Raw genomic sequence first — 15,825 nt, forward strand, 5'->3', positions numbered from 1 at the left:
CCTCATTCTCCTCATGACAGATAACTGAAAACTTTTTGTGCGTATCCCCAAAAAGAAAAAGTAAACAAGCAAAAAACACAGAAGTTCCTTGTTAAAACGAACAATCGACTTGGTGATATCCTGTTTTTACAATTTGCCCTTTAAGTATGCAATAAGCAAGCAAAATATTCGCTATTATTAAACAAATAAACAACTGGAAATTTTGGAAACATGAAGTATTGTTTATGGACAAGTTTGTAGACATAAGCTGATTGATTATTGAACTACTGCATATTTTAGTGGGCAAATATTCCCTAAATCGCGTTCAAAAAGTGTGAGGAAATTGACTAAAGTTGATTGAATATCTAAAGCACCTGAATAACTAAAATAATTAAATAATAATAGAAAACGGGTTTAACGAATTTTTCTTAACAATTTACAAAATATTATTCATTAGGGGAAATCATTTGAATATACTCAAAAATTCTTTCTATAGATACAGGGTATTTAAAAAATATTACAAGACTGTAGGTTGTTTTTTTTTTGTTTTAATGGGTGACAAGCTCAAAGCGAATGCAAGACTTTGTTACACATGTAATGAAAAAAATAAATAAATGAAGAAACAACCACAGGCCTTGAAAAGAAACTGTGCGTGTGTGTGTGTGTGTGCGTGTATGACGTAGAAAGGCTTTCGACTGTCGTCTCTATCTGTTCGTTTCTTGTGTTTCTGTTTCTGATAAGAACGTGTGACACAATTGCCTCGATTTACAACTGACGACTGTCGCCTGGCTAAGGCTAAGCCACGCGCCAAAGTTGAGATATCAAAAGGCAAATGCAAACAAGACAAATAAACAGACAAACAAACAAATGAACGAAAACACAAACAAACAAATAAATATGCAAACAAAACAATATAACAAAAAAAAATAAAGACACACAGAGGAGAGAAGAGGAAACAAAGACATATCGTAAGTGGCATCGTATGTCAAGTCGTGTCAAGTGCACGACAAGGTGTGTCAGTTGAACCACGAACCACCATCACCCGCTCCTGCTCCTGCTCCTGCTCAACTTCAATCCACCCAAAGTTCAGTTTGCCCATTCCATCAAATTTGCCTGCCAGGCAAAATTTCACATCATGAAATATGTTTGATTAAGTTGTAGGCATTTGCCTGTTGAAGTGCAAAATATTTCACTTTGGCATACAAGATGAGACCTTCTGTTTGTTGTTGGTAATTTTAAAGTTTTGTATACGTGGGTGGCCACAAAAGTATACGAAAATATACTAAAAGTTCCCCTTGCTCTATTGTTAAAACCCATAAGATGCCCCTTGCATATCCATACACACATATGTATGTATGTATGTGTTTGGTGGCAGCATTTATTATTTAGAAATCACAAAAATAACCGCAGACTTTGGTCGACTTCGTTCTCTTGGCTCAACTCTCTTGTTCTGTTTGTTTGCCATGTTGGAACAGGGCATGCCCCGGCATTGCCTTGTCTTGGCTGCTGCATAACAAAGCACTTAGCAATGCAGTTGGTAAACGAAAAACAAAAAAAAAGGACAGAAAATAAAAGTAAAATGAAATGAAAAAATTTTATCCAGGACACAAGAGGACAAACAAAAAAAATGCAGCCGGTTTAACCAAACAAAAGACGCGCCCACAGAAGTATGCTTTAAAATATTTCTCAAAAATAAAACCAACATTGCCTGCTCATGACTGGGGGATACACATAATACATTCGCTATGTACGTATGGTTGCACATGAAATAGTGAATAGAACTGGGGTCTATTTGATGTTTAGATTAAGCTGACAACGGCAAATAATTCTAGGTCAAATGTCAAAGGGGCACACAGTTTTTCATTTGAAATTGTTACTTTATCTCATTTCTTTTGTTACAAAATACTTTGGAATTGTGGAAACGAAAATGTGAAATAAAATTCACAGAAAAACTTCTTTAACAAATAATTTTAAACACTACTAAACATAAACAAGACTTACAGATTTATTGATAAATATTTTATCAATAGTTTTCTAAATGTGGTGTTGGAAAGTAACAGCAGCAGCAAGATTTATAATGCCAATGTTGGTAAATGGAAAATTTTATATGTAAGCGCAAGGGAATAAATTAACGCTTAGTACATGTCTTCACATAGTTCATTGAAAATTCGGCAAATCTTGATAAAACATTGTTTAAGCAAATCTTAGCAAATCTAAAAAGATTAAAAAATCTTTACCTTTTAACCATTTACTAGGCCAACACTTAGACACCTTTTTAAACATCACAGTCTTTGAACTTCTTCCTTTAAGGGATACAAATAGAAATTTACACATTTGAGCTCATTTCCCTAGCCTCTTCTTCTTTGGCTTTTGCATAACGATAAACCATTTCTCCTCATTTCTAATGTCAACTATTAAGCCAAGCTAAAAGGAGGGAAAAAGTGTTATGCGCCATCTCATATCGTTTATGCGAATACATACATACATATTGTATTCGTAGGGGGGTTGAATTTCCTAAGTAGGCAGCTAAATGAATTTTTTCCTTAAAATGTCTTCCTTCAAGAAATTGGGCACTGCAGCAATCTCACTTCAATGTTCTTTTTTATTCACTTGTAAGTTTGACACTAAAACTAGCTTAATTAAGAGCAGGGCACCAAGCCCCGCTTGGAGCGAAGTGTGGGGAGTTCTTTCGTGGGGAGAGCGATGGGCACCATCGGGAGAGCGGCGCGAGGTGAAAGCTTCCGCCTCCTTTAACCCTTGTGTTGCCCGGTTGGGCATAAACATGCTCCCCCCCTTGCAGGAGTGCAAGACCCAGGCAGTTTAATGGCACGCTCCGGACAGGGTCCAGCCAAAAACTGTGCGCATCGCAATCGGCCGCCCGCCAACCCCAGGTAGACTCCCTTCTAGCATGACCTCCGTGATCACATCCGCGCCCAGGACCAGAGACACTGACGACGGTCGGTAGAACGTCTCATCCGCCAGGACGATGCCCTCAAACTTTTTGGCGATCTGTGGGTCCACCGGAGCGCTTGGAGTGCGGCAGCACAAGCCATCGACCACCTTCAGGATCGCCTCCAATCGCCATCCTTCACTGATTGGGGACCGGATCACTGCTGCCACCGCTTTCTCTGCCCCTATATTGACGGCTGTCAACTTGAAGGCCGTGGCCAATGACGTCGCCATCGACGATACCGCAGAACAAGGGTCCACCAGGGCCTTCACGTCGAAGGTTTTTCCCTCCGTCTCAATGCGCACCATCGCCGTGGGCATCAGATGCGGATTGCGGTGCTGCAGCAGTGTGGTCAAGGTCAGTTTCGGATCGGAGGCTAGCGTTGGCGCGACCCTTCGTCTGGAGGACTCGGGGGTGACTCGGCGTACGACGGAGCTTGGAGTGCGTCGACGTGGCTGTTCATGGAAGTGAAGCAGCGTGTGGTGATCCTCCTCACAGATTCGGCACTTATCACCGCTTAAGCAGCTTCCTCCGGAATGTTGGTGGGCCAGGCAATTGGCGCAGTACTTATTCGCCAGCACTGCCCTCATCCTCTTCTCCACGTTCAGCCGCAGGAAGCGACGGCATCGCTTCAGAGGATGGATTCCGCGACAGACTCGGCAACGGAAGGACTCAGTTCCTCGCGAACATCTGCGCTCCTCTTTCGATGCCTGTACTGAACGCGGTCTCGGAGCCATGGAAACGGGATCTAGGTTGACGAATATCAGGAAGCTGCCGGGACAAATAATGAAGAAAGCGGATTAATGTAGGACGATAAAACACATATTACTACTGGCAGCTCGGCCCTTCTTCCTTGGGAGGAAGGACCAAGTGCTGGACGCTACTGTAGTTTTACGTAATGGGTTTGAATTCTTTCTTCTGGAGGAAGAAAGATCAACTTTGCGACGGGACGCTTCACAATACCGCGAGCGGTAAGCAGTTCGACGACGCGGACATTGCCGTCACTGCCAGGGTGTGTCTGGTGGATTCGCCCGAGACGCCATTCATTAAATGGAAGATTGTCGTCTTTGAGTACCACCAGATCGCCCACTTCAAGATTTTTAGAAGGGAATCGCCACTTATTGCGCTTATGTAGCTCCTTCAGATACTCGTCTTTCCATCGGGTGCAGAAATGCTGACTCACGGCCTTCAGACGCTGCCACCGGTTAATGATAGACGGTACCTGATCCTTGATTTCAGGTTCCGTCACGGATAGCAATGGACCGCCAACTAGGAAATGGCCTGGGGTCAAAGCTAAAGAGTCGGTGGGGTCTTCAGACATAGGAGAAATCGGCCGCGAGTTCAAACACGCCTCTACCTTAGCCAGCAGCGTAGAGAACTCTTCAAAAGTATACCTTTGGTTGGAAGTGGCCTTGTAGAACAGAGTTTTAAAACTCTTAACTCCAGCCTCCCACAACCCTCCCATGTGTGGTGCCCCGGGAGGGATGAAATGCCAGGACAGATTCTGATGGCTGTAGTGGGATAATATTTTCTGCTGGGTAGAATTTAGGAAATCTTTTTCAAGCACTCTGGATGCACCTACGAAGTTTTTCCCGTTGTCGGACTGCACTTGCTGGGGACACCCTCGCCTCGATACAAAGCGAGCGAATGCTGCCAGAAATGCTTCGGTACTCAAATCCGAAGTTGCCTCAAGGTGAATGGCTTTGGTGGAAAAGCAAACAAAGACACACACATATCCCTTTGATATGCGGCAAGCGCGGCCGGTGAAACTCTTGATGTCGAAAGGACCTGCAAAATCTATACCGGTGGTCGTGAAAGGACGTGCGAAAGTAGTTCGCTGGGCCGGAAGGGTGCCCATTAGCTGTGATTGCAGCCTTCTTTTATAAATCACACAGACTTTGCATGAATTGACCACCGATTTTACTAGATTCCGCAGTCTTGGAATCCAGTATCTCTGTCGGATGAGACGGACTACCAGTTGGCTGCCCCCATGGAGAGAGATCTGATGCGTGAAAAGCACCAACAGCCGGGACAACGGACTTACTACTGGCAACAGAATGGGGTTACGCTCATCGTAACTAAGGGCCGCTGCTTGTTGCACGCGCCCACATGCTCGGATCACACCTGATGCGTCAATGAAAGGATTCAAATTGAGAATGGTGCTAGACGTGGGCAGAGATTTCTTCTGCTGTAGACACCGATGTTCCGTCGGAAAGTAATCACGCTGAGTGACTCGGATCAACGCCTGGAGTACTTGATTGATCTCGCTAGAGGTCACCTCCCCGGAGTAATCGTTTGGCAGTTTACGACACCTTCTGCCGAAACGGATCACATATGCTATCACTCGTAAGGCACGTGCCAGATTGGAAAAACGAGATAATATCTCGTTGGCTGGCTTAGCGATCGCGACGTGGACCTTCACTACCCGCTTCTCCAAGGCAGTGTCTAGTGGGAGTGGTGTCGCTCGCTGCCAGGACTCTTGTGGTTCCCGTAGCCATGGTGGGCCGTGCCACCACAAATCCTTGTGTACCAATTCCTGCGCACTCAGGCCGCGGCTAGGGAGATCTGCTGGGTTGTCCTCTGAACGAACGTGATTCCATGGGGCGTCATTTGTTGCCGTCACAATCTTTGCTACCCGATTTGCGACAAACGTTGTCCATGTGCAGGGTGGCTTATTTAACCACGACAGTACGACGGTGGAATCTGACCAATAAAAAGCCTCCGCATTATCAACTGGAAGTTGCGGAAGAACTGCAGCTGCCAGTTCCGCTAAAAGTGTAGCTCCGCATAATTCAAGGCGGGGCAATGAAACCGTTTTAACCGGGGCGACTCTAGATTTCGCTGCAAGAAGGCAGCATGATATGCCTTGGTCATTGCTAACGCGCACGTAAATTGCGGCACCATAAGCCCGCTGTGACGCATCGCAAAAACAATGGAATTGGATGTCGGAATTTGGGTCATGAAGAACCCATCGTGGAATTCGGATCTGGTCAAGGAAGGAGTAGCTCTTTGTAAAATCCTGCCACCTGTGATGGAGTTCACTGGGCAATTGATCATCCCACCCTAGCTCTTGTAACCAGAGCTCTTGCATAAACACCTTGGCTTGAATCACAAAGGGAGCCAGCCAGCCAGCGGGATCGAATAGCTTGGCGATCTGCCCGAGGACTTCTCGCTTAGTATAAGCTGACTTGACATCTTGGGGTGAGATGACAAAATAAAACTCATCCGTAGTCGCTTTCCATCGGATTCCCAGTGTTTTCGCTGTGCTGGCCTCTTCGATGTCGAGGAAATCAGCATTCAGTAAATGACTCTTTGGAATACAACTGAGCACGCTCTTCACATTCGATGTCCACTTGCGCAAGGGAAAGCCAGCTGAACCAAGAGCGTCTTGAAGTTCATTGACCATTGCGATTGCCGTTGTTTCATTATGAGCCCCTGCCAGGACATCATCGACATACATATAGGACTTGATAATATCGCTAGCCAAAGGAAATTTGGATTGTACATCACTTGCGAGTTGCTGAAGTACTCGGATGGCTAAGAACGGAGCACAGTTAATGCCAAACGTGACGGTATTCAGCTCGTAATCACCAAGTTGCCCCTCTTTATTTCGGAACAGGATCCTCTGAAATGGCGTGTGGATTGGATCGACCATAATTTGGCGGTACATTTTTGTGATGTCGGCATTGAAAACTACTCGGAAAAAACGCCACTTGAGAATCTGAGTAGTGAGATCGGACTGAAGTACCGGACCAGGGTAAAGTATGTCGTTGAGACTTACTCCGTTGGTGGACTTGCTAGAGGCGTTAAAAACTACCCGTACCTTTGTTGTGGTGCTGTCGGGCTTGAAAACCGCATGGTGTGGCAAATAAAAATTGTTATTAGTGCCGTCAAATGGAACCTGACGCATGTGGCCCAAGTCCAAATATTCTTGGATGACGGCGTCATACTCAGTTTTTGCCGGAATATTTTTAAGGAGTCGGCTTTCGTTTTTTAGGAACTGAGCCAATGCCCCTGGTCTGGAATGACCAAGGTTGATGTTGGTTGGATCTCGAAACGGAAGTGAGACCGTATATCTCCCCGCAACATCTCTTCTTGTGGTCTTCTGGAAATTGACCTCGCAAACAGAGTCAGAATCTTCTACCGGTTTGCCCGGTAGATCCTCCACCTCCCAAAACCTTGTGAGAAGAGTTTCAAGTCCCTCCTCTCTGCTAACTGCGACCCTCGTGGTGAACGCGGCACATGAACTGACGGGGACCCCTTGCAACGGGCCTGAAATGACCCAACCGAATCTCGTCTCTTGAGCCATTAAAGATCCGCACACTTCGGTCTGGATGCCGGAAAGAGTCACCGCTGGTATTACATCAATGCCAAGGAGTAGATCGATCTTTGCCTTTAATCTGAAGGAGGGGTCGGCTAGAGGAATATTGGGCATTCCTTCCAGTGTGGCTTGGGCTATCGTACATGACGGCAAATCATCAGCAACTTGGGACAAGACAAACGCTTCTATCTCGATCTGGACTGGAGGTCCATGCGATGACCGAATGCTTATGTGACAGACCTTCAAGGTTCTATTGACCTTTCCGTTAATGCCTGTCACTTCGGCCCTGACAGTTTGGAATGGTAACTTCATGAGTCGGAACATTCTTTCGGATATGAAATTGGCTTCAGAAGCCGGGTCTAATAGCGCCCGTGAAGCATAAGTAGTGCCCTTGTGCCAAAAGTCCACGATCGCTGTACCTAGCAACTTATCTCGTGAGGACCTTGCCTCAGAGGTAAAGTAAGTCCGGACAATATTGTGCGAACTGGGCTGAGCTGGGACCGACGTTGGATTATTCTCCGGTCGGGCGTCCTTGTGCAAGAGCGTATTGTGACGCCCCTTGCACGTGAAGCAATTGTGCTGACTCGGACAATCTTTTACTTGATGTCCTCTTGCGAAACAGTTCAGACAAAGGGACTTTTTCTTTATGTATGCCACCCTCTCTGGCACCGTCATCTGAAGGAAGCGGGGACATCGACGCACCGGGTGATTCTCCTTCATACAGAGATCACAGGATTTTGGTTTGGTGGTCACCTTGGCTTCAAATGTATTAGCCTTTCGGGTGGCTGGAATCGGATTTCGTGGAGGTTTCGATGTGGGAACCGAAATAGCCATTGCAGTTGTATTTTCCACCGCTTCGAGCGTACGGAACCGCTCAGTGAGGAAATCGTCCATCATTTGCCACTCTGGAATGGCAGTCTTGTCTCCCAGAGATTGCTCCCATAATGAAAGGGTATTCTTTGGCAATTTGATGGAACAGAAAAATACGAACATGCCTCCCCAAGTGGTTACTGGCAGGCCACAGTGCTCAAAAGCGCGAATGGATGCCTGCAGAGCATTCTGATGATCCTGTAATGCTTTTCCGGACTCATGGGAAATTTGAGGCAGGTCAAGAAGTGCTCGGAATTGGCTGTTCACGATAAGTCGCTTATTTTCGAAACGCTGTTTAAGTGCATTCCATGCCGTTTCAAAACCATCATTTGTAAGCGGGAATTTTGCTACAATGAGGTTGGCTTCACCCCTTGTTTTCGCTAGGAGATGGTACAGCTTTTCAACAGGGGAAATTCGCGAATCGCTTATGTAGATGGCTGTAAACAAGTCACGGAACGTGGGCCATTTTAAATAATCTCCCGTAAAGACTTCTGTGTCAATGGGTGGCAATCGACAGCCTCGTTCTGCTGGTGCAGAGGTAGGCGCATGACGGTTCGGAGGAGTCGGAGCAGACCTTTCATGGATAAGCTCGTTTAATCGAGCCGTGCATCGCTCGTAAACTTGATAGCATTTGTCATATTTAGCTTGGATGGCTAAATCTTCAGAGTTATCGTCTTTACCATCTATGAGTGCCTCGCATTTCTCATATTCCTGCTCGACCTTCTCCCACAACGCTTGAACTCGATCACGACGGACTTGGAGCGTAAATACGCTGACCTCGGACAGTGACGTGACGTGGTTGTCGACTTCAAACTGACTTAGTTTATCGCAAATGGAACCAAACTTCTTCAAAGCCATGGTGGAAGCAGCTAAAACCCTTTTGGTCTCGGACCGAGTGACTCTTGGGGCGGTTACCAAAATCTGTGGAAGTGGTACCAATGATTTGACCTCTTTTTGGCTTGCTCGTCGTGGCTCTGACGTGGCTTGCTGAAAGGTCGTGCTCGATGGTGCGGACTTGAGAGTTAGTGGACTAGAGAGGGTCTGAAATGCTCGGGAAGGAGGAGTAGTAGGGCTGGTACTCCTCTGGCGCTGACCTGGAGCAGCAATTGAGGATTTGCTCGGGGCTGCAGTGTTCTCAGCTGCTTTCTCGTCTTTTGACGGGCTCGTGCTCATAACCCCAGAGAGTGGCGGTTATAAAGTGGTGAGCTGGCTTGGCACGGCTTGAAAATTAGCCAAAAAGACGAACTGGAACGTTTGGGAAAAACTGGAACACTACCAAACCACTTGAAGAACGGCTTTGAAACGCCTTGAAATAGATTGAAAAAAAAAACCAGAAAACGAGCTGGTACGTTTGGAATGACTTGGAACACTGCCAAAAAACCCTAGGAACGGCTTGGAACACCTTGGAATTCAAATATAACTACAAAGATGCGACTTGGAGCGGGTGGAAACACTTTGGAATTGAAATCGAACCAAAGATAAGACTTGAAACGCTTGGAAACACTTTGTAATTGGAATCTAACTCCAAAGATACGACTTGGAACGTGTGGGAATACTTTGGAATTGCAATATAACTCCAAAGATGCGACTTGGAACGTGTGGGAATACTTTGGAATTGCAATAGAACCAAAGATACGACTTGAAACGCTTGGAAACACTTTGGAATTGGAATCTAACTCCAAAGATACGACTTGGAACACGTGGGAATACTTTGGAATTGAAATATAACTCCAAAAATACGACTTGGAACACGTGGGAATATTTTGGACTTGAAATGTAACTCCAAAAATACGACTTGGAATACGTGGGAATACTTTGGAATTGAAATATAACTCCAAAAATACGACTTGGAACACGTGGGAATATTTTGGACTTGAAATGTAACTCCAAAAATACGACTTGGAACACGTGGGAATATTTTGGACTTGAAATGTAACTCCAAAAATACGACTTGGAATACGTGGGAATACTTTGGAATTGAAATATAACTCCAAAAATACGACTTGGAACACGTGGGAATATTTTGGAATTGAAATATAACTCCAAAAAATACGACTTGGAACGCGTGGGAATAGAATAAACAAAAACGCGGAACACAAATTTTTACCAATTAAATATTATTCGATTTTTTCCTCAACGTGACCCTTCAACCTATATACCCCACAAAGTGCCTGCCAACCTAGGGTATACAGCACAGCTACTTTTGGTCGTTTGCTTTGTGCCGGTCTTTGGCACATGAGCTTGCAGCTGTGCTGGTATACTGCAGTTAAGCGGTACTTATGTATGCTCGTATGTATGTATGTATATAGGCTGCAAGGGATAGCGGGATTTGTTCGCGGTGGTGGAAAAATATATTTGTGTGCGAAAAAATTAGAAATTTTGTGGAATGTATGTATGTATGGATATGTATATGGGAATCAATATGTAAAATTTTATGTATGGAAAAAATATGTATATGTATATGGATATGAATATATATATGTAAAATTTTATGTATGGAAAAATATGTATATATATGTATGTGTATGGATATGTATATATATATGTAAAATTTTATGTATGGAAAAATATGTATATGTATGTATGTGTATGGATATGTAAAATGTTGGAGTATATATATATGTATTTAAAAATTTCTTTTTCTCTTTTTTCTTTTTTTTTTTTTTAAATATGAAAATATGGAATGGCGATATGCAGAGGTGTGAATGGATCGGATTTCTTTATGTAAATTAATGTTTTTTTTTTTTTTTTAATATGATTTCTTTTGCTGTGTCTAACCGATATGCCCCCAACTTTATAGGGTGTCTGGTCACCAGAAATGTCTAAGTGTGGCTTTTATATGTGAGAGGGTGGTTCACTTTCGTTTTTTTTTTTTTTAAAATCTTTATTATTTGTATTGAAAATTTTCTTCTCTTCGTTGAAAACCACCTTTCACTGCGCGCACACTTTTCCCAGGAGTGGACTGTATTTGCACAAAACCTTTATTTTTGGATTTAATGTAGCACTGGATATGTTCCCTCCAGTACCAAATGTCCCCGGTCGACAATGTCGCCGCATCGTCGACTATACCGCCGTCGGCAGAATTTAATTCTGCCGGCGTCGACAAGCAAAGACCAGCCGACGGTGCCCGAACTATCCAATGTCGTCGTCGAAACACTTCGTCGTTCGAAAAGAATTGAGCAAACACAATTTCTTGAAAAAAATTGACACAAAAAAAAAAGGCAAGAATAGGAAAAATGCAGCATCAAATAATATTTATTTTCATGACGGCTTTTCCATACCCTTGTTACTTATGGATGAGAGAAAAATTTGAACTTTATTACCATATACATATTATTTTTATATATACATAATTTGTCAATAACTTGTTACTTATAAATTGATCATTAAATAAGCATGTTCTTTTGATGTGAAACATATGTAAATTTTACATAATTTTACATGCGTCGTCGGTTATGGCCAAGCATACTCTGTGTTTTCGGGACGCGACAAGAAGGAAGACAAAAAGAACAAAGTTAAAACGGGACATTGCATTGTTGTTTTTATTTACCATTTCGGCACGCGTCGCTTTGTAATTTTCGTTTCTCTTTGCATTTGATTTAGAATTGCGTACAAGACAGTTGTCAAAGATTACAGTGAAAATATTTAAATTATTAAAAATTTATAAAGGTAAGTTTGCATGCATTTCAAAATAAATCAAATGAAGTTTAATGAAAATAAATTGTAACAATAGAAGTGACAAATTTTAATTTTTTATGTTCCAGAGGGTATTATAAAATTGATCAGATGTTTGTAACGCACAGAAGGAGACGTTTCCGACCATATAGAGTATATATATTCTTGATCTGCATGACAAGACGAGTTCGAATCCGTCTGTCCGTCTGTCTGTCTGGATCAACAGCTTATTGTAATTAAATAAAATTAGTTAAAAATTAAGAATAAATATATAAATACATAAATATAAATAAAAAATATAATATAATAAATTGCTGTGAAATAAAAATTTAATAAATGAATAAATTAATCAAAAGAACATTTGTATTTTGTTTTTTATTTTTGTATGGACAACACTATCGACATTCAACGCAATTGTCGATGGAACGTCCTCTGACGCGCATGCAAAGAAAATCCATCGATCAACGGTCGACATTCAAAGCAAATGTCGCTGGAACGTCCTCTGACACGAACGCAAAGAAGACCTGCCGACGTACCGTCGACGTTCAGAGGAAATTTCTTTGCAAATGTCCCTCAAAACATTTTCGAAAAACCATCCGCGGACATACCGTCGACGTTGTCGCTCAGTTGTCCCGATTGTCCTTATTGCTAGGTCATCTAATGTTAAATGTCGCCGCAACTTAAATGAGCGTGTCGCCGCTATGTCCCCCAAGACAGCGGACATGTCCCCGCAAACTCGACGGAGAGTCTCCGCAGACGCGTACTGCAGGGTTTGTAATTTTTGTCACATTCACACACTCTGCTTGCATATACATATATATCTTATATGTAGGAGATCACTTTTTTCGTAGGTTTGATTCACTGCATACATACATATGTGTTAATATTTTTTTGAAATTGCGAAAAAATATATATTGGAAATAGGCAAATAAAATATGGCGCCTTATATACTTGGCCTATATATGCCAAAGTGCGAGGAAAAAACTTGAAGTGGGCGAACCAATATGGCGCCTTATGTACTGGACACATATATATGTATGAAAATTTGGGGACCAAAATTTTCTCTCCTTTGAGGAGGAAAAATTTGCGCGAAAGTAATTTTTACTTGGATTAGGAGAATCAATGGCAACAATTATATGTATGTGAGTAAGGGTACGGATGCTGGAGGCATGTACATGTACTCATATACCTATAATTTGCAAAAAAATTACTTAGCTTGAAATATGGATGAAATTCCACCGATGCTAGTGGTTCGAGAGGATCTTAGTATCCGGCTCGAAGGACCAAATGTATTCGTAGGGGGGTTGAATTTCCTAAGTAGGCAGCTAAATGAATTTTTTCCTTAAAATGTCTTCCTTCAAGAAATTGGGCACTGCAGCAATCTCACTTCAATGTTCTTTTTTATTCACTTGTAAGTTTGACACTAAAACTAGCTTAATTAAGAGCAGGGCACCAAGCCCCGCTTGGAGCGAAGTGTGGGGAGTTCTTTCGTGGGGAGAGCGATGGGCACCATCGGGAGAGCGGCGCGAGGTGAAAGCTTCCGCCTCCTTTAACCCTTGTGTTGCCCGGTTGGGCATAAACACATATGTACATATGTACATATGTAAGCCTGCTAGCTTAGTGTCTCGCTATCGCATATATCCACAATTCACATATAGCCCAGCCGACCATATGGTGTTGGTTGTGTATAAGCCGCTTCCCTTAGTCATTTTTGATGGGCTCCACTGCAATGCGTCAAAAAAACGTTTTCTCATCGTCATTTTCGGTGCAACACACAACACACTCTCTACACTCCCAAGCAGCGTTTGCATCGTTTGCTGTTATTATGATGAACTTCAATCTAAATACATATAGACACACTCATACAGAGTCTAGTCGTCCTAGAAGAAATTCCATGTTAAACATGCGACTACTGCGCTGCACATATACAAAATTGCAATTTCACTTTTTTTTCCTCAGCCCTTCTTTTCTCTGACGTCGTTCTCAGCGGGATGTGGAAAGGAAACCAATAAATGTTCAATTTTTTTAAGTCGCATCCAATTTTATTTAACGTCATTACATTTGAAACTTTAATACGATGACAAAAAACAAAGGAAGAAGAGAAGCCAAAGAGGGGGAAAACGTAAACCGGAAAACTAACAACAAATGGGAACAGCAGGTGGAGACAAAGGCGGTTGATATAGTGTGATGGCTAAGGTAAGGTTGCTGTCATCTAACCAAAAATGTTTGAATTTAGTTTCGATAAATTTCAAATTGAATTATAAAGATGGAAAAGAAATTGAGGAAGAAATGTTGTATGCCTATTTGCATTTGATAGGACTATTAGTTACACTGCTAAAATTTCCTAAACTTTAATGGATAATTTTATGTTATTAAAGTAGTAAAAGCCTTTTCCAACCTTCCCATTTTTTATTTTTGTGGTTAAATTCTATAGTCCTATATTGGCATAATCCAGTACTGGTCTCATACTTCACTTTCACTTTCTCTTCCTTGTCCAGTCACTTGTCAAGAGTCACTTCTTTAGTCGCCGTTACTATATTAAACTTGGCTAATCTCCAAAAAGAAGAAAAAAATTGAAAAATAGAAAATTGATTTTCCCTCTAAACCACCAACCAATCATTGTAGCTAAGCCTATTCTGGCCATTTGATTAAGCCAGAACTGATAGCCTTGGCCACGCTCTTTTCTCCTCTCGCTTCTCCTAAATTTTTCAATTTACTTGCCACAATTTTCTGGCCAGGTTTTTTAGCCCCTTGCCTCTCCTTGTTGAGTTGCATTATATATTTCTATGGTAGCCACCAAAAACGATGACGACAACGACGACTTTTTGATATTTACGTGTGGTTACACACACGCGACTCTGCCTGACTGCCTGCAATCCTCCTGTTCCTTTAGTCCTCTCCTCGTTGCATTTTACCTCCCCTCAGTTATATTGCTAGCACTCATAAGAGTAAGTTGAAATGAACGAGTAAGTGCCTCATATCGTGAAATATTTTTGCAATTTTGCTTGGCCACTTTATATGTTTCTCATTTTTTTTTTTTTCGTTTTTACTTTTGGCCCTTCTCTCAACCACAAATCATATTAACTTGAAATTGAGAGCCAGTAGAAGAGCATATGTGTGTGTCTGTGTGTGTGTGAAGTAAAACGGAATATATAAAAGGATGTATGCATTTAATTGGTCTTCATTTCAAACATATATTTTTATGGATACTTTGGTTCTAATGCTGTTACAGGTGAAGTTAATTTTAATAATAAAGAGACGAGTATTTAAAATAAATCTCAGGAATAAATCAGAGCATCATTGAGTCGCAGATATCACGCAGATGTCGCCACTCCAGCAAAAGTTCCACTTTAACCTCTATCTATTCTTCTTCATGATGTCTTTAAAATAAACTAACCAACAAAAAAAGGTGACTCGGTTTCTTTAAATTTTATTTACCTTTTTTCTCTATATTTGGTTAGAAATTCGACAAACTTAGAAAGATTTCTTTAAAAAAAAAAATACGTTTGTATTTCCTTTTCAATTTCACATTTTTCTTAAAAATTTACTTTTGCTCTAAAGGTCTCGCTCTGTGCACTAACAAGTAGAAATGTGGCTAAAAGTTTACCACAAATGATCCAAATTGAAGCCACAAACTTGATAAATTGACAGTGTCTAATGTTAGTTTTTGAACGAAGCTTATCAAGTCACATATTAGCATAACTTGTTGTAATTTCTTCCTGTTAGTTACCATCTCAAGTTTTAAAAACATTTTGTTTCTTTCATTTTTGTATTCTATGGTTTTTATGGCCAGCTCTTTTGTCATATATTAAGTACAAAACAGCTCTAAGCCCAATAACTTTCAGAAACACACACACACACAGAGAGAGAGCCATAAGGAAGCAGAGAGCATGTCCTGGGTCCTTTATTCTGTAGCACAGCTTGGTGCCATTGCTGCATTGCTGCAGGGGCTAGTAGCAGCATCAGCAGCAAAAATTTCCCCATTTAAACTTTTCGCTACTGTAGAATTTTCATTATTAATATGACTTTT

The 15,825-nt window shown here is 42.0% G+C and overlaps 2 protein-coding genes across 5 annotated transcripts in view; both read right to left on the reverse strand.

Moving 5' to 3' along the window:
* The window catches only part of LOC6642302 (tyrosine-protein phosphatase Lar), a 138,425-nt gene that overhangs the window by 71,694 nt on the left and 50,906 nt on the right, over nt 1-15,825 (reverse strand). The window lies entirely within an intron of this gene.
* Nucleotides 2,727-13,227, reverse strand: LOC124460181. Its single transcript, XM_047010569.1, has 2 exons — nt 13,007-13,227; nt 2,727-3,700 (listed from the first exon to the last, which is right to left on the reverse strand). Exon 2 carries the CDS (start codon nt 3,664-3,666, stop codon nt 2,800-2,802), a length of 867 nt encoding a protein of 288 aa, XP_046866525.1. The 5' UTR covers nt 3,667-3,700; nt 13,007-13,227; the 3' UTR covers nt 2,727-2,799.

Source organism: Drosophila willistoni, assembly GCF_018902025.1.
Source record: "Drosophila willistoni isolate 14030-0811.24 chromosome 2R unlocalized genomic scaffold, UCI_dwil_1.1 Seg167, whole genome shotgun sequence".
NCBI classification, from domain to species: domain Eukaryota; kingdom Metazoa; phylum Arthropoda; class Insecta; order Diptera; family Drosophilidae; genus Drosophila; species Drosophila willistoni.